Here is a 22,776-nt window from a genome sequence, read left to right on the forward strand (position 1 = left end):
TTCTGTCTCGCAGGTAAAAGGGGCAGTGCTGTGCAGGTGATTGGGTCCTCTCCTCCAGGGGATTTGGAGGCAGTTAAAGAGGACTTCCACCAGGTGTCACTAGGACTGTCTCATGGACTCTAGAGATGCCTGTCTCTAAGGCAAGGGAAAACACCAGCTGATAGGAGCTTCTGCTTGCATTTCTTTCTCTAGATATGTTTAACATCTCCCAGAATAGGATTTTTGACAAAATTTAACTCCCTCCTTTGTAAGGAGATAACACTTGAGCATTTTATAGGCATAATAAGTGCTATGACAGCACTAGGGCACAGCAGCTGCAGTACATATTTCTGCCAGCTCTGTAATTACCAAGTGGAAACAAACCCACACTGTAGTATCTTTGAAGGCTATGCTTCTCCAAACTAGTTCCAGTGTCAGTCCAGAAACTTGTTGGCCAGACAAGCTTCATCAGGGAACCATCTGCATGATCTGTTCTCCATAAGTTCTCGTGTGCTCTGTAAAATTAGGATATTTATCCCTTTTTGAAAATTTATTTATATGTAATCCTTCTGCCAGTCAAAACCAGCAGCAACCAGGGCCAGGTTCAATATCTAGGGGTTCCTTTCCATCAATACAACACAGAACCAGCTCGAGCCCCCACCCAGTAACCTGGGAAAATTCCACACTCCTGAGAGGCAATACTTCACCACTCACAAACACAGAGTCTGAGTGTAGAAAAGAAACTTTTAATAAAGGAGGAAAGTAACTTGGCGTTAATTTGGGAAAACACTGCAAACAGGGTTCACAAACGTACACCATGTGCAAAAGACCCACCCCAAGTAAGTTGGGCACTGTCCTTTTCCCCTCAGGTTCTTAAGTCCAGCAACCCAAAAGTCCCTTTAACGTGCCTGTCCCTTTTCTGCACCCCTCTCACAGTTGCTGTCCTTGGTCAGTGCAGACCCAGAGTTTAGAGGTACATCTGCACAGTTTACCTCCCACCCCAGGTGAAGGTAAGGAGGCACCTTACGTGCTCCACTGCCCGGGCACTCACCCACTGCCCCTCTCCGCCAGCTGCCCTGCTGGCCACTTGCTCTGCTCACCACCTCACCAACCACTTGTTCATCAGCCAACTGTCAGTCACCTTCTGCTATCACCTGCCTCTCTGCTGTGACCTCTGCAAATCAGTTTCTTAGTGTTTTTCAGCTCTTTGCAGGCTGGGCAGAAACACTGCCCCATCTCAAGTGATTTCAACTCTGGGAAGAAACAGTCCCAGCACAACTGATTTCAGCTCTGATTGAGCATTTAAAATAAGAAAAGAAGCTCCTAATGAAGCCTATTTAGCTCTTTCTTTGAACAGCGGGGAGGAACAGATCAAACCATTCTGGGGACTCCTAGGGAGAGTCTACACACCACCTGGCTGGCACACCTGTCCCCACCCCTCTTACTTTCACAGGGTTCCGGCATTCGAGCCCCTGGCCTAACGAGGTCCTTTCAGCTGAGGGTGACCCCTCTCATTTGGGACAGCTTAAGCATTGTGTATTCCTACAATAATTACATTGTTAACAGCATTTCACTACCCCTGCATTCAGTACTAACGTGATTTGTAACCCTACACCAGCCAAAGTTAATTACTTTGAGCAAAACGCCACTCTAATTGCTGGATATCTCAGCAGAGCAGGAAAAACTGTATTTACATAAACACACACAAAGTCTCCCCCTTCCAGCTAGCTGACGGGGAAGCACTCATTCAGACGTGTGTGTGTGTGTGTGTGTGTGTGTTTTCAGATAACACCTGGGAGCCCCTATCCTGGATCAGGGCCCCATTGAGGCTGTTGAGCTTAAAGTGACAGCTGAATAGCCACAATGGAAATGTTAGAAAGGCTGAGATTTTAATTTGGATAGAAGAAAACAGTAGAAAGGTAGATCTGTGTTTGTTCAGCATTGAAATGATAGTTGCAGAGGTGTTTTATTAATGTGATTACCCAGTGATAAATTGGAGAGGGAGATGAGAAAGGGGACCCAGGACAGAGCCCTTTAGGACCCCAAAGAAAGTTGAAGGGATAGGATGAGGAGGATTCTCCAGATGAGACACTGGAAAAGCAATTGGAGAGGTAGGAGGAGAACCAGGAAAGGACAGAGTCAAAAAAGCTGAAGGAGGATAAAACTTCAAGAGAAAAAAGCATGAGTTAAAGTAAGCTGACATATTGAGGAGTATGAGTATGAAGTATTGGTCTTGAGCTTTGGCCCGGAAGAGGTCACTAGAGTGAGAGACTGATCAGAGGAGTGCAAGGGGCAGTAGCCAGACTGGAGAGGGTCCAGGATGGAGTAGAGGAGAGGAACTCTAGAAAGAAGTTGCAGACAATGCATTCAGTGAGCTTAGAGATGGAAAAGAGAAGGAGGGCTAGTTGGAGAGGCAAGTGGGGTCAAGGGAGGTTGATGAGAGAAAATACATATTTCTGGTGCAAAGGGAATAAACTTAACCTAAATTAAACCAAAAGCCTACTTCTTTTCTGTAGTGTAAATAAATGCATGGAGACTCGGTTTAAGTGAAATGATGTACTTTGTTTGCAAGAAAATATTATCTGGGTGTGTTTTTTAACCACAACCATTTCTGTTTGACCAAAGAGTGTCAGATGTAGCAGTAGTGGAAACACATCTCAACATAGTTGAGAGGAAATCACTGGTCAGCAGCCAGAGGAGAAAATAATGTTGAGAAATTTAACTGTAATTTTGTTTCAATTTTTATAGAACAGTAACATTTTAATAAGCATACGGGGGCAAAACTCTGTCTCACAGAGAACAAATCCAAATGGCTCTCTATTGTTGTAGAATTGGCCAGCAGGCACACTGGTCCTTGGACTGACATCTGGTCTATTTTGAAGAAGCATTACTTTCTACACTACTTCACAGTGAGGGGCACTACTTCTGCTCCTTTTATATCTTTTGTACAGCCCTTGATAATTATGGAGTTGTTAAGAACATGTAGAACAGTTTTTGAGCCCTAGTGCTGCAGTAATAATGTGCAATCCCATTGAAGTCCACAGGTTTGCAAAGTGCCTAACACAATGTATGCAGTGGAATGCTGTACTCCAAAAGCTATTTTAAAAGGGATTATTGGAAACATTATCTATGTTCAAAATATTTTACAGCATTCTGCCAGTTTTTAGTTAGCTGTGCAACTGGTACCTCACATTTTATGTAAAACTGCTATGGCAAAATTATCTTGATACATTGAAGAATTGATCTCAAATCAACAAGATTAAATTCAATAAAGACAAGTGCTACGTTTAGGAAGGAAAAGTTGATGCACAAATACAAACTGGGGAAAAAACTGGCTTGGGAGTAGTAATGCTGAAAAGGATCTGGGGGTTGTAGTGGATCACAAATTGAACATGAGCCAGCAATGTGATACAGTTGTGAAAAAGGCTGTTATTATTCTGGAGTCTATTAACAGGAGCATTGTGTGTAAGACACAAGAGGTAAATGCACCACTTGTACTCCGCACTGGTGAGGCCTTAGCTGGAGTATTGTGTCCAGTTTTCGGCACCACACTTTAAGAAAGATGTGGACAAATTGAAGAGTCCAGAGAAGGGCAACAAAAATAATAAAAGGTTTAGAAAACCTAACCTATGAGGAAAGGTTTAAAAAACTGTCCATATGTTGAGTCTCAAGGAAAGAAGGCTGAAAAGACCTGAGAAGTCTTGGCGGACAGTGGTCAATTGTTCTTCATGTCCACTGGAGATAGGACAAGAAGTAGTTAGTTTAAACTGCAGCAAGGGAGATTTAGGTTAGATATTAGGAAAAACTTTCTCACTATAAGCATAATTAAGTATTGGAACTGGTTATCAACAGAGGTTGTGGAATCTTCATCACTGGAGGTTTTTAAGAACAGGTTAGACAAACATCTGTCAGGGATGGTTTAAGTATATTTGGTCCTGCCTCAGTGCAGGGGACTTGGACTACATGACCCCGCAAGGTCCCTTCCACCCCTACATTTCTATGCTTCTATGTTTTAAAATTGAGAAAACAAATATTGATATTTACATAAAGCATTTTTTAAATCTCTAGATTTCCACAGTATTTACCAAGTTGACGCCTGCTAGTTTCCTACCCAAGCCTCCAAACCATGAAGGACCTCTTGTTGTTCAAATGCCAAGCTTCCTGGCCAAAACCTCTGCATGCTGGTTAAAGACAAATGGATTGAAAGGTATTGCATATAAAAGAGCTTAATGTGATATGAAGCATGGATTACAAAATCAGTATATATTTCATTTAGCATTTTCCTTGCTTGCTATAGCCAAGAAGTTAAGCCTTTATCAAGTTTTGGCTCCTAATGCTTTTTCACCTGTGGAAGAATTTGTGCCTATTCTTCAGAAAACTGTGTCATCAACTCTGCATGAGGTAAATAATTGACCTGTTCCTCCTCCTCCATGTTCCTTTATCTGTTGCACAAGATAGTGATGACTCATTTTAATGTATGTTCACTTTCACAAAGCTGCAGCTCTTTCCTCTCTGGAGCCCACTTTATTAATCAAGTGCTCTTTGCTTTTTAAATGTCCTTAGATAAAACCATTGACTGAAAAGTCAGCCTGGTGTCTGTTAGCCAGATATTATTCACAAATGTGTGGTAATTGTCTAAACCTCAGGCATTACATTGTGGGAAGAGTTAAGGCAACTGGCTGAACTAGTGCAATTGCAAGGTTTGTAGCTTCCTGTGCAGACTAGGAGTAAATAATTGTAGACTGCACTGGTTCACCCGGATCTGAGCTAAAGACCTCATCCAGGTTGTTGCAACCAACACTTTCATAAAGTGCGTGGTAAGCTGTTTTTGTGGAGACAAGTTATTATACGTGTGTTGCAAACAACATCTTTCCAAGTTGGCCTCCACATATTCCCATTGTTGGGAAACATGCCCTTAGCACTATCTACCTTTTCCAGCATTGTGACTATACAGAGCCAGTGCCCCTCAATTGCATTTAATATTACCAGGAAGCTCTCTTTGCAGTATGGCTCAGTCAGTTGCTCCAGTTATATGTGGGAGAGAAGAGCAGACATCTAAGACCATGACTCCAAACCTATCACCATCCTCAGTATAGTCTAAGAGGAAGTCAAAGAGTTATCATACATCTGACCTGCACCTCAGTTCTACTCTATCAAAAGAGGTGCACTTTTCAGCCCCACACTACTATTTGAGCTCAGTTGCCAACCCTCCTCTATCAATACTGACTACAGTGGTTCTGTCAGTTCCAGAAACCTTGGTACCACATAGAGAAATGAGATCTGCATCGATCCCCATAGTATTGGAGCCTTCAATACCACCTCCTTCAGAGCAATCAACCTCTGCTCTGGCTACATTTGCAACATCTGGATTTACCTGTTGCACTGGAACTGGAACCTAACCTTCCAAACATGACACCATTACCAACATCTACAAAGCTTCTGTCAGTACTTACGGTACTGATAAGGAAGATTTAACTTTGTCCAGCCTCATCAGCATCCAATATCTATATCTCAGGGAGAATTGTCTAGAACCCCCAAAGTTCTTCAGAGATCACCTTTTCTCTAGAGGAAGTTTATTCTTCTGAATCTTTTTCATTAGCTTATAGCAGAAACTCACTGCCTGAGTAAATCCATGAGCAGGAATCAAAGAAGGTCACATCATCTAGCTGTGAGAGACATAGATCGGGCAAAGTGCAGACTCCCTGGATTCCTCCACCATGATCTCATAGGCCATATCCTTATGGTATGCCGTCTTGGTCTTATGAAATCCTCAACCTCATTATTTAGGACCATATTTTTTGAGCATGCCTCCACCTCATCCAGGAATAGATGGTCTCCTGCAGTTGAGCTTCCCAAATCAATGCAACATCCTCAACAGCATGGCCTTTGTGATCTCAAATAAGATGTACAGAGTACTGATCATCATCATCTGGAGGAACGTGTGACCCCCTTCTGCATCTTTGGCAATTATTTCATCCTCCCCAGAGGAAGCAGTTAATCCTTCATTACCAGCTAAAGCTGACAATTTTATGACACGCCTGTTAATACACCCCAGTATGCTATTATCCTCTTTCACAACTGCATCACATTGTTGACTCTCAGCTTGTGAATCCATTATAACCCAAAGAACCTTTTCAGCAGTACTACCACCGAGTCAGTTACTCTCCATTTTATAGTTACGCCTTTGATTTTTTTTCTTCCTATGTGAAGTATTTTTTCACTTGTCATTATTGAATTTTATCTTGTTGAATTCAGACCAATTCTCCAATTTGTCACGGTCATTTTGGATTCTAATCCTGTCCTCCTAAATTCTTGCAACCCCTCCCAGCTTTCAATGTTTCTACTAGGCCGTCTGAGTGCCAAGGGTAGTTTACCAGCATATAAGAAGGGCACACTAATTTTTTGTAGTTCTCCTGTATTCTATAAGCTTCCTTATCAGTGTCTGTTAGCCTCCTGGTTACAGCAGGGGACTGAGGGTAGAGGTAGGGCATTTTCAGTGAGGAGACATCAGCTCTGAAACTTCTGTTGGGCTGCCAGAAACCAATTTTTTAAATTGTGTTTTATGCTCTGATGACATTGTAAAGTTTATTCTCCAGAGTGGGATCTTGGTGGGGGGTGGTTGTTTTTTTTGAGGGGGAAAGGTTTGTTGATAGGTTTGATATGGGTTTTTTTTGTGGGGTGGAGGAAGGGGTTGTCTCCTTGGGTGAATATAATCAGAATATGTATCCAAATCTCTTTGTTGTTTTCATATTACCTGAAGTCATCGTACGCTGATGGAAAAATGCGGTAAAGTATTAGTTTTCAATTGTGTAGCATTGCTGCCACAGAGAGCAGTATTCCTAGTTGTATGACCCTAAATAACTTCTCTGGACTGGCCTTGTGAGATTCTAAATACTCTCAGCTTCCTTGAACTTCACTGGAGTTGTGAATACTCTTGCAGGAGTACCTTGCAGCACTGGCTCCAAATAAAAAACTTTTTAAAAAAAGTATAATGCCTCATTGTATGGCCTGCTCAGAAAGCTTTCATCCTGTATAGAATATCCAGTCCAAAGAGGTTGTCTGATAGATTTTTATCTGAAAAAGTAGTATTTATTTGAAAGTATGATGCCTAATCAGTGCAGGTTTAAATATCCTTCTGTGTTCTGCCTCTTAGGCTCACAGAATCAAATTCAGCCCTGATGTAAGCAGGTGAAACTCCATAGACTGAGTTTTCTTACATTTATGGATTTAAGTCAGACATATAATGTCATTAACTATAGTCTATGTATTTCTTCATTAATAAACTCAATGGAAAGAATAGGAGTACTTGTGGCACCTTAAAGACTAACAAATTTATTTTAGCATGAGCTTTCGTGAGCTACAGCTCACTTCTTCGGATGCATAGAATGGAACACACAGACAGGAGATATTTATACATACAGAGAACATGAAAAGGTGGAAGTATGCATAACAACAGGAAAAGTCTAATCAATTGAGATGAGCTATCATCAGCAGGAGGAAAGAAAACTTTTTGAAGTGATAATTAAGATGGCCCATAGAAGGTGTGAGGAGAACTTAACATAGGGAAATAGATTCAATTAGTGTAATGACCCAACCATTCCCAGTCTCTGTTTAGGCCAGAGTTAATTGTATCTAATTTGCATATTAATTCGAGTTCAGCAGTTTCTCTTTGGAGTCTGTTTTTTGAAGTTTTTTTGTTGCAAAATTGCCACCTTCAGGTCTGTCACTGAGTGGTTAGAGAGGTTGAAGTGTTCTCCCACTGGTTTTTGAATGTTATGATTCCTGATGTCAGATTTGTGTCCATTTATTCTTTTGCGTAGAGACTGTCCGGTTTGGCCAATGTACATGGCAGAGGGGCATTGCTGGCACATGATGGCATATATCACGTTGGTAGATGTGCAGGTGTACGAGCCCCTGATGGCGTGTCTGATGTGATTAGGTCCTATGATGGTGTCACTTGAATGGATATGTGGACAGAGCTGGCATCAGGCTTTGTTGCAAGGATAGGTTCCTGGGTTAGCGTATATGTTGTATGATGTGCGGTTGCTGGTGAGTATTTGCTTCAGGTTGGGAGGCTGTCTATAAGCGAGGGCTGGCCAGTCTCCCAAGATCTGTGAGAGTGAGGGATCATCTTTAAGGATAGGTTGTAGATCTTTGATGATGCGCTGGAGAGGTTTTAGTTGCGGGCTGTAGGTGATGGCTAGTGGCGTTCTGTTATTTTCCTTTTTTAGGCCTGTCCTGTAGTAGGTGGCTTCTGGGTACTCTTCTGGCTCTGTCAATCTGTTTTTTCACTTCAGCAGGTGGGTATTGTAGTTTTAAGAATGCTTGATAGAGATCTTGTAGGTGTTTATCTCTGTCTGAGGGATTGGAGCAAATACGGTTGTATCTTAGAGCTTGGCTGTAGACAATGGATCGTGTGGTGTGTCCGGGATGGAAGCTGAAGGCATGTAAGTAAGTATAGTGGTCAGTGGGTTTCCGGTATAGGGTGGTATTTATGTGACCATCGCTTATTAGCACAGTAGTGTCTAGGAAATAGACCGCTTGTGTGGATTGCTTTAGGCTGAGGTTGATGGTGGGATGGAAATTGTTAAAATCACGGTGGCATTCCTCGAGGGCTTCTTTTCCATGAGTCCAGATGATGAAGATGTCATCAATGTAGTGCAAGTAGAGTAGGGGTGTTAGGGAACGAGAGCTAAGGAAGCGTTGTTCTAAGTCAGCCATAAAGATGTTGGCATACTGAGGGGCCATGCGGGTACCCATAGCAGTGCCACTGACTTGAAGATATATATTATGTAACTTACAACATACATGTTGCTTTAAACAGCTGAGTGTTTTCTCATCCTTTCAGAAAGCAATGATGCAGTTTGAATGGCATGATGGGACTGTGAAAAATGTCCACGTGGACCCACCAATATTATATGACTATCAGGTGAGTTACTAATATTTGTCTAGTTGGTCCTGCCATCCAGTACTATCCATGCACACCTAGTTATTCCATCTCAGTCATTATCCTGCTCTGAGAAAAGGCCAGCAACAGAGTGGGTTCACAGGCACAGTTGGTTACAAGACGAGATGTTTACAGCTGTCATTGAGTGTATCTGCAGCATACAGGAGCCAGTAACCTGGTTGGATATATGAGCAGATTAATCTAACAATGAAAAATTCTAAACAAGAGGAACAGGTCTGTCAGGAGCACTGCTGGACTAGTGCCAAACATGCTTTGTTGTCCAGCAGCAAGTTATTGTGAACACATAGTAATTATTCCATCCTATTCTGGTGTTACAGTATTAAAAGTAGTAACTCCCAAACCCACCCTAATACAATCCTCTCCTATAATTTCATATCTTAATTACGACTGTGTCCCCATTCTATTCAGTCTGAGAAGTAAACAAGTCCAATAAAGCAGAATGCCTAGCAGTCATTAGTCAGACAAAAAATTAAAACTAGGTCATACATTGGGCATTTTAGCAAGCAAAGCACTCACAAGCTCCGACAACTGCTGTGTGATATGGCACCCGTCTATATGCTGGAATATTTTTGTTTCAGGTGTACGCTGTTACACCTAAAAAGAAGCAGTATTGTCAGGTGATAGGAGAGTAGACAGACAGGAGTCAGGAGACATAGGCAAAATTCAAAATATAGTCTGATTTCCCATGTGACCTGAAAATTACTTACCCTTTCTGTGCCTCAGTTTCTCCTCCATCAGTGAATCACGGTAATTCTTACCTACCATTGTAAAGCAATGTGAGATTAATGGATGAAAAGTTCTGTATAAGTGCTAAGTGTTAATAATCATCAAAGGGCCATCATAGAAATGTTCACTTTATAGTCCTTAGTAGCTCTGCATATCATATATGTGAGTCGCATTTTAACCTCAGATTTGGATGATCATTCCCACAATAGCCTTTCCATGTGTTTGGATGAAATGTAATTTATGTAACCATAAATGCTAGGGCTCACATCTGTTAAAGAATAGAAAACAGGGAACTCTTGTCTCCTGACAATACATCTTCCCTCCCCCCCCCACCCCCTCACCCTCCCAGATGCACTGGTTTGCCTTATATGTGCAATTCAGGGTACTGTGTAATTCAGGTTTTAGAATGCCCTAAGGTCTTATGTACTCTAGAAATTTTGAACAGGAAAAGTGTTGCCAGCATAGTGCAATTATTTCAGAAGAGTTCATTCATGCTTCATTGTTTGTGCTGGTCCATCATGTCCATGCAGCATCAGGTTAGACCAGCAAAAGGTATGTTGTACTGTGGATAAGCATTTCAGTGTCCTCCATGCTGCCTTCAGGAACACTGCCTCGTGGGAAATTGTCACTGTGCATTATGAGGCAGCTGCTGTATGTTGTGGGATACCTCATTCCTCTCAGGAAATTTTGGGAATTTGGGTTAAATGCACACAATTCGTTCTGTTCCACCACATAATCTACTGCTCTCATGCGCCATTTTCAAACTCATAACAACATGGATGTGACACAGAGAAGAAACTTTGTTGTATTTTCAAGGCTGCACCACTCAGGCTCAGCTGAAAATAAGTGAACAGTGAATGTAGTGGCTAGGTTATTACAGGTTTCAGAGTAGCAGCCGTGTTAGTCTGTATCCGCAAAAAGAACAGGAGTACTTGTGGCACCTTAAAGACTAACAAATTTATTTTAGCATGAGCTTTCGTGAGCTACAGCTCACTTCTTCAGATGCATAGAATGGAACACACAGACAGGAGATATTTATACATACAGAGAACATGAAAAGGTGGAAGTATGCATAACAGGAAAAGTCTAATTAATTGAGATGAGCTATCATCAGCAGGAGGAAAAAAAACTTTTTGAAGTGATAATTAAGATGGCCCATAGAAGGTGTGAGGAGAACTTAACATAGGGAAATAGATTCAATTAGTGTAATGACCCAACCATTTGTAATGGTTATTACAGCCATTCATACAACTGCCTGGTGTGCTCCAGTTCAGTGAGTACCAAGTGGCACAATTGGAATGTCATGCGAACCTACGTCAACTAGCACTGGGGTCCAGAACTTTCAGATGCAGAACTCCACATCCCTGCAGTTATGTGCTGAGCTCACTCGAGTCCTGCAGCACAGAAACACCAAGACGAGAATTGCCCTTACAAGACAGAAATTAATGGCAATCACCATATGGAAACTTACAACCCTGGAATGCTGTCAAGTAGTGAGGAATCAGTTTGGCATTGGAAAATCAACAATGAAGGCAGTCATCATTGAGGTATACAAGTCAATAAAGCATGTCCTGCTATATAGGGCAATAAGGCAGGGCAACATGCAGGAAATAATAGATGGATTCAACAACATGGGCTTCCTTAACTGCTGAGACAGTAGACTACGCATGTCCCCATTCTGTGCCCTCCCGACCACCAGCCTCCAAGTAAATAAAATGAGTGTTTCTTGATGTTTATGTAGTTGGGTGGATCACCAAGAATTGATGTACTGACAACACAAAGTTGGCTGGTCTGGAAAAATCCATGACACATGGATTTTTAGAAATACACGACTTTTTGACCAGCTGAAAGCTGGGACACTTTCCAGACATCCAATTGACTTTAACAGAGTTTCTATGCCAATTGTGATTCTTAGTGACTCTACCTTCCCTTTGCTTCCCTGGTTTATGAAGCCAAACATCAGCAACTTAGACAGAAGTAAGGGAAGGTTTAATTATCTCCTGTGCAGCTACAGAATGAACGTGAGTGTGTCTTTGGAAGACTGAAGGGCAGGTATTTCATGGCAAGATTCAAATTCAGCAAGGAATTTTTTCCCGCAGTTATTGCTGCATGCAGCAGATTGCATAACATCTGTGAGACCAAGGGTGAAACCCTAATGCCAGGGTAGATAAAGTGAGGTGGACAGACAGACTGTCGGCTAAATTCAAACAGCCTGAAAGTAAGCCAATTAATAGTGCCACCATTAGCACTGTGTGGGTGAAGGAAGCTTAAGCGTGTCCTCTGACAGTGAGTAGTAGCCTGACGTCTCATGGAATATGTACACTGACTGAGCCGGTCTTCGGATAATATGCATGAATATGACTTGTATTAGAAATTTTAATGAGGATTGCATAAAGGCAATTTTTTGTAGTGTACGTGAATTATTAGCTTTAATATCTTATTGAAATTTTTTATTGTGGTATAGAAGCCTTTCTGGTTATATGAAGTACTTTCTACCACCTCAGACAGCTCCGTAATGCCAAAAAAACACAATAAATGTGTGCAGTAACTTTCAACAACCTTGAACTCTATTTAAAACACAGTAAGGCGTGCCTCATAAACAACTTTGAATTTATTAACCACACACCATAAACTGTATACAATGAAGTTTAACATGCAGACTGAATGTCATGCATCACAGATTGCAGTGTCTAGTCAAAACATTTCTCTTTATTCCCTATGCTGTTTGTCTATTGGAGTTGAGTGTAATGGGAACTACTGCAAGAAAGGTGTGTGATTCAGGGGTGGAGAGGTGTACTATCCTTACCAGCAGCCAGTATTACTCATGCTTTAGAGTGGGTGGAACTGCTGCAGTATTATCCTTGATATATTCACTGTTCAGCAATGGTGTCTGCTGCTTCAGTAGCAGCAGCATGTCTTTCTGTGCCTGTCTTTCCACGTCTCCTCCAGCAGATTTCACACCACTCCCTAGCATTCCTCACATTTGCCTTGATCTCCTGAAAAATCTCTCAGCAAAGAATCCTGTGGCACCTTATAGACTAACAGACGTTTTGCAGCATGAGCTTTCGTGGGTAAATACCCACTTCGTCGGATGCAAGTAGTGGAAATTTCCAGGGGCAGTGTACCGGGCTGGCTACCCGCTCCTGCCCTTTGGGGCTTTAAAACAGCCCTGGGAAGGGGCTTTTGGCTGGGCTGATTGGGGAAATGGCGGCAGCTGGGGGCCACGCCCCAAACTGAGCCCAGGGCCTTATAAAAGGCCAGAGCAGCCAGGAAGCCAGAGAGTCTCTCTCTGTGGTTAGAGAGAGATGGGCCTGGCTGCTTAGACGTTAAGATAAGTACCTAGGGTGAAGCAGGACGGGGAAAAGGCTGAGGGGCTGGGGAAGCTCCAGCCTAGGAAAGCCCCAGGCCTGCGGCCTAGTACGGGGCTAAGAGGTACTGGGGTTTGCAGGGGGCAACCTAAGGATAGGCAAAGCAGCAGGTCCGAACCCCGTTGCCGGTGATGAGAAGGCTGACACTGCAGTCTGTCCCAGGATATGGGGCTCGATAGTGACTGAGCAGTAGCCATTCTGAGGCAAGTGGGGATAGCGTGGTGGGGGGGGTTCCCCTGAGAGGGGGAGACCCAGTTACAGTAAAAGGGGCACCGGGTCCAGGGAGGGACACGGGGCTGAGAGTAAAGCAGGTGGATCACCAGCCTGCAGAGGGCGCTCCGGACTGGAAAAAGAGCTAAGTTGCGGAGTAACCAGTAGGAGGCGCCGCAGGGGTGAGTCCCGACCCGTTTACAGGCAGGTATATATAAGCAAGCTAGAGATAACGAGGTTAGATCAATCAGGGAGGATGAGGCCCTGTTCTAGCAGTTGAGGTGTGAAAACCAAGGGAGGAGAAACTGGTTCTGTAGTCGAACTACAGAACCAGTTTCTCCTCCCTTGGTTTTCACACCTCAACTGCTAGAACAGGGCCTCAATCAAACTTCATTGTATACAGTTTATGGTGTGTGGTTAATAAATTCAAAGTTGTTTATGAGGCACGCCTTACTGTGTTTTAAATAGAGTTCAAGGTTGTTGAAAGTTACTGCACACATTATATGTACCTCATGTCCCGCCCCATCCCTATTTAAGTGACCTGGTTAAGTACCCCCCACATACTCACCATCCTGTATGGTCTAAAATGCCTACAATCCCCATATAATTCTGATGCTAACCCCAAATGTAGACTGCCCAAGATAAGAGCGTCTGAGTAGCTGGCATAGCTATCTACCATAGAATGCTAAATCCTCAAACCTAACAACTGCTATTTGTTTAATCTGTTTATCAGTGACCTTTGTGGGGAGAACTTCACCAACACCTACAGAACATCTGGTAACTATCAGAGCAACCCTCTTCTCTCCCCCCCCCCCCCCCACACACACAGGGGAGGACACATTTACAGAGATTTTTCAAGTATCAGAGGGGTAGCCGTGTTAGTCTGGTTCTGTAAAAGCAGCAAAGAATCCTGTGGCACCTTATAGACTAACAGACGTTTTGCAGCATGAGCTTTCGTGGGTGAATACCCACTTCGTCGGATGCAAGTAGTGGAAATTTCCAGGGGCAGGTATATATAAGCAAGCTAGAGATAACGAGGTTAGATCAATCATGGAGGATGAGGCCCTGTTCTAGCAGTTGAGGTGTGAAAACCAAAGGAGGAGAAACTGGTTCTGTAGTTCGACTACAGAACCAGTTTCTCCTCCCTTGGTTTTCACACCTCTAGCAGTTGAGCTGTGAAAACCAAGGGAGGAGAAACTGGTTCTGAACCAGTTTCTCCTCCCTTGGTTTTCACACCTCAACTGCTAGAACAGGGCCTCATCCTCCCTGATTGATCTAACCTCGTTATCTCTAGCTTGCTTCTTGCTTGCTTATATATACCTGCCCCTGGAAATTTCCACTACTTGCATCCGACGAAGTGGGTATTCACCCACGAAAGCTCATGCTGCAAAACGTCTGTTAGTCTATAAGGTGCCACAGGATTCTTTGCTGCTTTTACAGAACCAGACTAACACGGCTACCCCTCTGATACTTGAAAAATCTCTGTAAATGTCTCCTCCCCTATGTGTGTGTGTGGGGGGGGGAAGAGGGTTGCTCTGATAGTTACCAGATGTTCTGTAGGTGTTGGTGAAGTTCTCCCCACAAAGGTCACTGATAAACAGATTAAACAAATAGCAGTTGTTAGGTTTGAGGAATTAGCATTCTATGGTAGATAGCTATGCCAGCTACTCAGACGCTCTTATCTTGGGCAGTCTACATTTGGGGTTAGCATCAGAATTATAGGGGGATTGTAGGCATTTTAGACCATACAGGATGGTGAGTATGTGGGGGGGTACTTAACCAGGTCACTTAAATAGGGATGGGGCAGGACATGAGGTACATATAAGAATAGTATAGTAAAGACTGCTGAATGAATTTCGGCAGTTGTGAATCCTTGAGGATTTATCCATCAGATGGATAGTAAAGTGGCAGAGAAGGGAGGTGTGTAAGAGGCCCAGAGGCTGCCTGGGAGTGTATGTAGCCAAGTTGTTTTTCCCAGTGATCCACTCACAGAAGTAGCGCTGAAGCAGCAAGGGAATATGCCATACAGTGGTGGTCCAACCAAGGCAACTTGGCCTGACAATAACAGGGAAAAGATTAAATACCACTTGCTAATACGATGTTCTGTAAAATTGTGGCAGCATCCCAAATCTGTGTGCGTAAAGGTTAACCAGCTATTCAGCCAGCAGCCCAAGGAACTGTAACTGTCAGTTGGAGGTGTGCAAGTTCTGGCATGTCAAGTGTAAAAGCATAATAAGACAAGCCAAAAAACAATTTGAAGAGCATCTAGCAAAAGACTCAAAAGCTAATAGCAAAAAAAAAAAAATTAAGTATATCAGAAGCAGAAAGTACCAAAAAATGGGGACACTGGATGATCAAGATGATAAAGGTGCACTAGAGGAATACAAGGCTGTTGTGGAGAAGCTAAATGAATTCTTTGCATCAGTCTTCACTACAGAGGATGTAAGTGAGATTCCCACACCTGAGCCATTCTTTTTAGAAGACAAATCTGAGGAACTGTCTGAGAGCGAGGTGTCAGTAGAGGAAGATTTGGAACAAATGGATAAACTAAATAGTAATAAGTCACCAGGACCAGCTGGTAATCGCCCAAGAGTTGTGAATGAGCTCAGATATGAAATTGCATAACTACTGTATGTGGTATGTAACCTATCACTTCAATCAGCCTCTGTGCCAGATGACTGGCAGATAGCTAAAGTAACGTCAATATTTTTAAAATGCACCAGAGGCAGTCCTGGCAATTATAGGCTCATAAGCCTGACTTCAGTACCAGGCAAATAGGTAGAAACAGTAGTAAAGAACAGAATCATCAGACGCACAGATGAACAGGATATGTTGGAGAAGATTCAACAGGGCTTTGGTAATGCACGATTTCCTTTTTCAAATCTATTAGAATTCTTTCAGAGGGTCAACAAATGTGTGGGTCCTGTGGATATAGTGTGCTTAGACTTTCAGAAAGCCCTCACTAAATGTTCTTAAGCAAAGTAAGTAGTCATGTGATGAGGGAAGGTCCTCTCATGGATCAGTAACTGGTTAAAAGATAGGAAGCAAAGGAAGGAATAAATGGTCAGTTTTCACAGTGTAGAGAGAGAAATAGCGGGGTCCCCCAATGATCTGTATTGGGACCAGTGCTGTTCAACATATTCATAAATGATCTGGAAAAGGGGGTAAACAGTGAAGTGGAAAGGTTTGCAGATGATCCAAAATTACTCAAGATAGTTAAGTCCAAAGCAGACTGCAGAGAATTACAAAGGGGATCTCACAAAACTGAGTGACTAGGCAAGAAAATGGCAGATGAAATTCAGTGTGGATAAATGCTAAGTAATCATAGAATGATAGAACTGGAAGGGGCCTCGAGAGGTCATTTAGTCCAGTCCCCTGCACTCAAGGCAGGACTAAGTATTATCTAGACCAGTGGTTTCTCAAAGCCAGTCCGCCACTTGTTCAGGGAAAGCCCCTGGTGGGCCGGGACGGTTTGTTTACCTGCCGCGTCCGCAGGTTCGTCCGATCACGGCTCCCACTGGCCGCAGTTCGCTGCTCCAGGCCAATGGGGGCTGTGGGAAGGCAGCCAGCACATCCTTCGGCCCGCGCCGCTTCCTGCAGCCCCCATTGTCCTGAAGCGGCGAACCGTGGCCAGTGGGAGCCACAATTGGCCGAACCTGCGGACGCGGCAAGTAAACAAACCGGCCCGGCCCGCCAGGGACTTTCCCTGAACAAGCGGCGGACCAGCTTTGAGAACCACCGATCTAGACCATCCCTGACAGGTGTTTCTCTAACCTGTTCTTAAAAATCCCCAATGATCCCCAATCCCCAACCTCCCTAAGCAATTTATTCCAGTGCTTAACCACTCTGATAGGAAGTTTTTCCTAATGTCCAATCTAAACTGCCCTTGCTGCAATTTAAGTTAATTGATTCTTGTCCTATCCACAGAGGTTAAGGACAACAATTTTTCTCCCTCCTCTTTGTAACAGCCTTTCATGTACTTGAAAACTGTTATGTCCCCTCTCAGTCTTCTCTTCTCCAGACTAAACAAACCCAATTTTTTCAATCTTCCCTCATAGGTCATGTTTTCTAGAACTTTAATCATTTTTGTTGCTCTTCTCTGAACTTTCTCCAATTTGTCCACATCTTTCCTGAAATGTGGCACCCAGAACTGGACACAATACTGCAGCTGAGTCCTAATCAGCACAGAGTAGAGCGGAAGAATTACTTCTCGTGTCTTGCTTACAATACTCCTACTAATACATCCCAGAATGATGTTTGCTTTTTTTGCAACAGTGTTACACTGTTGACTCATATTTAGCTTGTGATCCACTATGACCCCTAGATTCCTTTTCACAGTACTCCTTCCTAGGCAGTCATTTCCCATTTTCCTTTGTGTTTGTGCTATGAATATGTTTGTGGATGTGGTTCTTGGTTTATGGTGCCTTGCCAAGTTGCAAGTAATAGCTTAAAAGCAGTGCTGTGTTACAGAAGTGCATAGGTATGCAAGTCATTGTATACATTCATTTTACATGTTGTGCTAGGTTTTGCTCTGAACATTGCCTAGTGCTGCTGTTGATGCAGTTCTGATCTTTATAGTAAAACTGCTGCTTAGAAACAGAAGTGCTTTACATGTATATGCTTGTCTGCCATTGTTATAGGGACAGAAGCAAAGGGGAGGTTTAATTATAACTTGGACATTAGATCTGGATTTGCCTTGGACCCCCGATGTAAATTGGGGTTGGGATGCGGGAGGGGGTGAGGGCTCTGGGACGGGGCCAGAAATGAGGAGTTCAGGATGCAGGAGGGGGCTCCAGGCTGAGGCAGAGGTGTGGGGCGGGCGGATGAGGGCTCCAGATGGGGGCTCCGGCTGGGGGGGCGGGCTCTGGGGTTGGGGCTGGGGATGAGGAGTTTGGGGTATAGGAGGGGGCTCTGGACTGGGACCAAGGGGTTCGGAGGGCAGGAGGAGGCTCAGGACTAGGGAAAGGAGTTGGGGGGTGGGGAAAGGTTCAGGGATGCAGGCTCCAGGCGGCGCTTACCTCAAATGGCTCCCGGAAGCAGCAGCATGTCCCTTGTCCAGCTTCTATGCAGAGGTACGGTCAGGCGGTTCTGCACACTACCCCATCTGCAGGCATCGCCCCTGCAGCTCCCATTGGCTGCAGTTCCTGGCCAATGGGAGCTGCAGAGGCAACGCTTGGGGCAGGGGCAGTGTGCAAAGCAGAGTCCCTTGGCTGCCCCTACACGTAGGAGCTGTAGGAGGGCCATGCTGCTGCTTCCGGGAGCCCCGTGGAGCAGCCCCCGACCCTGCTCCCCCGCTGGAGTGCCGGAGTGGGGCAAGCCCCAAATCCCGCTCCCCAGCGGAAGCTCAAGGGATTGAAACGGCTGGCGGGCTGGATGCAGCCTGCAGGCATAGTTTGCCCACCCCTGGTTTGTAGTAATAGCAGCTGAAGTTTGCAGATGTATGTGGGGGGTAGGGCTGTGGTAAGGCTCTATGGCTGGACATACTCTCTCTGGCTAATGTTAACATACAGGCATGCAATTATCAGACCCAATTATAGTATATTGAATATACCAGTATTGATAAATTGCAGCTACCAGATTCTCCCTCTTACTAGGATGGCACATGCATTGCCACAGGGCACTTGCACAGTTGTCTGGGATTCTGGTTGTATATCAAACAGCTCCTGGCTATTGCTCAGCTCACTGTAATCATCCTCATCACCATGCAATGCCAAGCACCTTTTCCTCATCCCACTGTGCAGGGAGGGATTCCTGGGCTCTGTGGGATGCTGAAGTGTCCGCAGTACATTTTAGAGGTGGAAGTAGGAAACCCTGCTTGATATAGCATCAAGCTATGCATACAGGGGCAGGGCTTGCGGGAAGCTCCAGACCTCCTCTTGTGCTCCTTGAACTTTTGGTAGACCTGTCTCCCTTCCTTTTCCTCTGACTAGCATTGGGTCTCATCTCTGGTGTTCTCCCTGGATTTGAATCACATTTGAAAGATTGGCATATATATCTTTCTTCCTATAATAGTGCCACAGTTGTGCCAGAACATGCTCCTTTCCCCAGAGCCCTAGAAATTCAAAGACCTAAATGCTAGTGTCCCTCCCTATGACTAAAATCAAGTACACTGCTATCTCGATATAACGCCACCCAATATAACACAAATTTGGATATAACGCAGTGAAGCAGTGCTCCAGGAGGGTGGGGCTGCACACTCTAGTGGATCAAAGCAAGTTCAATATAACATGGTTTCACCTATAATGTGGTAAGATTTTTTTGGCTCCCAAGAACAGCATTATATTGAGGTAGAGGTGTATTTTATATACTGTGGAGCAGCTTCGCCTCTGAGGAAGTTTTAAAGACTATGGAGTTATAGCCAAAATTATTGAAAAGTAATTGCATCAAGTGACGTTAACAGATGATGAACTAAAATGCACAAAGGCCAATTATGAGCAAGCTAAACTATCATCTGACATTCCTGTGGTCAGTGGAGATTGTGCGAGTCAGAGAACCACGGAGCCCTTTTAGTTTCTTCATCATTTTCTGTGTCTTATTTGCAGATGTCTTAACAGAATACATGAACTGTAAGGGTACTGGAAACTTTATCTACTTTACCATAACTGATCATTTCCATCAGTTTAAATACTTGGATTTTATTCACTAAAATGTGTATAGTTTGTAATAGTCAATTATCATATTTTTAGGTCAACAAATATTTGGAAATACAGATTTAGTCTGAAATAGAAACATGTTAATTTAGATTATTTTAAAAATCACCATTCATCAGTTGTCTATATTTGTTCACAGAAACAGCTTGATAGAATGGTGAGAACGTATGAGAGGCGAATAGACTGGCTTTCTGTCGCTAGCAGAAGAATATGGGGAACTGTTTGTGAACTGAGGTATTAATATTGGGCATTGGGGGTCCCTGTTGCACAAGTGGCATCCTAATTTGGCAGTGTTAACTTTGTGCCTGTAAATGAGCATAGAGAGACAGTACAGAAAATGTACACTCCTAAATGCATCATTTTCAGGTAAGTGATGTGTGCATGCAATTTAAGTATCCATTTTTGAAAATTGATATTGTACTGTTCAGCATGTAGGTATATATTTTTATTATTGATGATGGGGTGTTCATTGGACCATAAAGACACAAAGTTCAAATATACTAGAAAAGAAGCCATAGTTTCAGTGAGACCAGTTAAAATACACATTTAAATTTGAGTATCAGAGGGGTAGCCGTGTTAGTCTGGATCTGTAAAAGCAGCAAAGAGTCCTGTGGCACCTTATAGACTAACAGAAGTTTTGGAGCATGAGCTTTCGTGGGTGAATACCCACTTTGTCGGATGCATGTAGTGGAAATTTCCAGGGGCAGATATATATATATGCAAGCAAGAAGCAGGCTGGAGATAACGAGGTTAGTTCAATCAGGGAGGATGAGGCCCTCTTCTAGCAGTTGAGGTGTGAAAACCAAGGGAGGAGAAACTGGTTTTGTAGTTGGAAAGCCATTCACAGTCTTTGTTTAATCCTGAGCTGATGGTGTCAAATTTGCAGATGAACTGAAGCGTAGCAGTTTCTCTTTGAAGTCTGGTCCTGAAGTTTTTTTGCTGCAGGATGGCCACCTTAAGATCTGCTATTGTGTGGCCAGGGAGGTTGAAGTGTTCTCCTACAGGTTTTTGTATATTGCCATTCCTGATATCTGATTTGTGTCCATTTATCCTTTTCTATAGAGACTGTCAAGTTTGGCCGATGTACATAGCAGAGGGGCATTGCTGGCATATGATGGTGTATATTACATTGGTGGATGTGCAGGTGAATGAACCGGTGATGGTGTGGCAGATCTGGTTAGGTCCTGTGATGGTGTCGCTGGTGTAGATATGTGGGCAGAGTTTGCATCGAGGTTTGTTGCATGGATTGGTTCCTGAATTAGAAGTACTATGGTGCGGTGTGCAGTTACTGGTGAGAATATGCTTCAGGTTGGCAGGTTGTCTGTGGGCGAGGACTGGCCTGCAACCCAAGGCCTGTGAAAGTGTGGGATCATTGTCCAGGATGGGTTGTAGATCCCTGATGATGTGTTGGAGGGGTTTTAGCTGGGGACTGTATATGATGGCCAGTGGAGTCCTGTATGGGTTTGTCTTGCAGTAGTAGGCTTCTGGGTACATGTCTGGCTCTGTTGATCTTTTTCCTTATTTCCTCGTGCGGGTATTGTAGTTTTGAGAATGCTTGGTGGAGATTTTGTAGGTGTTGGTCTCTGTCTGAGGGGTTAGAGCAGATGCAGTTGTACCTCAGTGCTTAGCTGTAGACAATGGATCATGTGGTGTGCCCGGGATGGAAGCTGGAGGCATGAAGGTAGGCACAGAATTATGCCGACATATCTACACCAGAGACACCATCACAGGACCTAACCAGATCTGCCACACCATCACCGGTTCATTCACCTGCACATCCACCAATGTAATATACACCATCATATGCCAGCAATGCCCCTCTGCTATGTACATCGGCCAAACTGGACAGTCTCTACGAAAAAGGATAAATAGACACAAATCAGATATTAGGAATGGCAATATACAAAAACCTGTAGGAGAATACTTCAACCTCCCTAGCCACACAATAGCAGATCTTAAGGTGGCCATCCTGCAGCAAAAAAACTTCAGGACCAGACTTCAAAGAGAAACTGCTGAGCTTCAGATCATCTGCAAATTTGACACCATCAGCTCAGGATTAAACAAAGACTGTGAATGGCTTTCCAACTACAAAACCAGTTTCTCCTCCCTTGGTTTTCACACCTCAACTGCTAGAAGAGGGCCTCATCCTCCCTGATTGAACTAACCTCGTTATCTCTAGCTTGCTTCTTGCTTGCATATATATACCTGCCCCTGGAAATTTCCACTACATGCATCCAATGAAGTGGGTATTCACCCACGAAAGCTCATGCTCCAAAACTTCTGTTAGTCTGTAAGGTGCCACAGGACTCTTTGCTGCATTTAAATTTGAGGTATCTATGAAATGACCCTTTGGGAAATGTTCTGTCTTAAATCCCATGTAAACAGAGCCTGATGTGTATAGCCATAAAGGCTAAAACATTAAGACCCTTCGTGCAAAGCACGTTGGGCCATCTGTACACCTCTACCCCGATATAATGCAACCCAATATAACACAAATTTGGATATAACGCGGTAAAGCAGCGCTCTAGGGAAGCGGGGCTGCGCACTCCGGCAAATCAAAGCAAGTTTGATATAACGCGGTTTCACCTATAACGCAGTAAGATATTTTTGGCTCCCGAGGACAGCGTTATATCGGGGTGTACTTAGTGTTAAAGCTTCCTACTGTGAAGGCTCAGACAACAAATCTTCCATCCAGCCCCACTCATAGACTGAATCCTTTTTTCCCAAAAAACTGTATATGGAGTTATGAACCACAGTTAAAATGGTGGGAGACCACTCTACTCACCTTTTGAGCTGTATTGCATGGGTCAGGTCCAGCATTAGGGTAAAACAAAACACACTTAGTGTGGAATAAGTAAGGGCCCAATCCTGGAAA

The 22,776-nt window shown here is 43.7% G+C and overlaps 1 protein-coding gene across 4 annotated transcripts in view; it reads left to right on the plus strand.

The window, feature by feature from the left end:
- The window catches only part of VWA3A (von Willebrand factor A domain containing 3A), a 65,157-nt gene that overhangs the window by 14,463 nt on the left and 27,918 nt on the right, over positions 1-22,776 (plus strand). For 3 of the 4 annotated variants that reach the window (XM_044980897.1, XM_044980898.1, XM_044980899.1), the window contains exons 13-16: positions 4,048-4,186; positions 4,277-4,380; positions 8,828-8,908; positions 20,041-20,135. In XM_044980897.1, coding sequence (XP_044836832.1) covers positions 4,048-4,186; positions 4,277-4,380; positions 8,828-8,908; positions 20,041-20,135 — 419 coding nt within the window. The remainder of the gene's footprint in view (positions 1-4,047; positions 4,187-4,276; positions 4,381-8,827; positions 8,909-20,040; positions 20,136-22,776) is intronic. The other variant, XM_044980900.1, reaches the window with a different exon arrangement.

Source organism: Mauremys mutica, chromosome 11 (assembly GCF_020497125.1).
Source record: "Mauremys mutica isolate MM-2020 ecotype Southern chromosome 11, ASM2049712v1, whole genome shotgun sequence".
Taxonomy (NCBI): Eukaryota; Metazoa; Chordata; order Testudines; family Geoemydidae; genus Mauremys; species Mauremys mutica.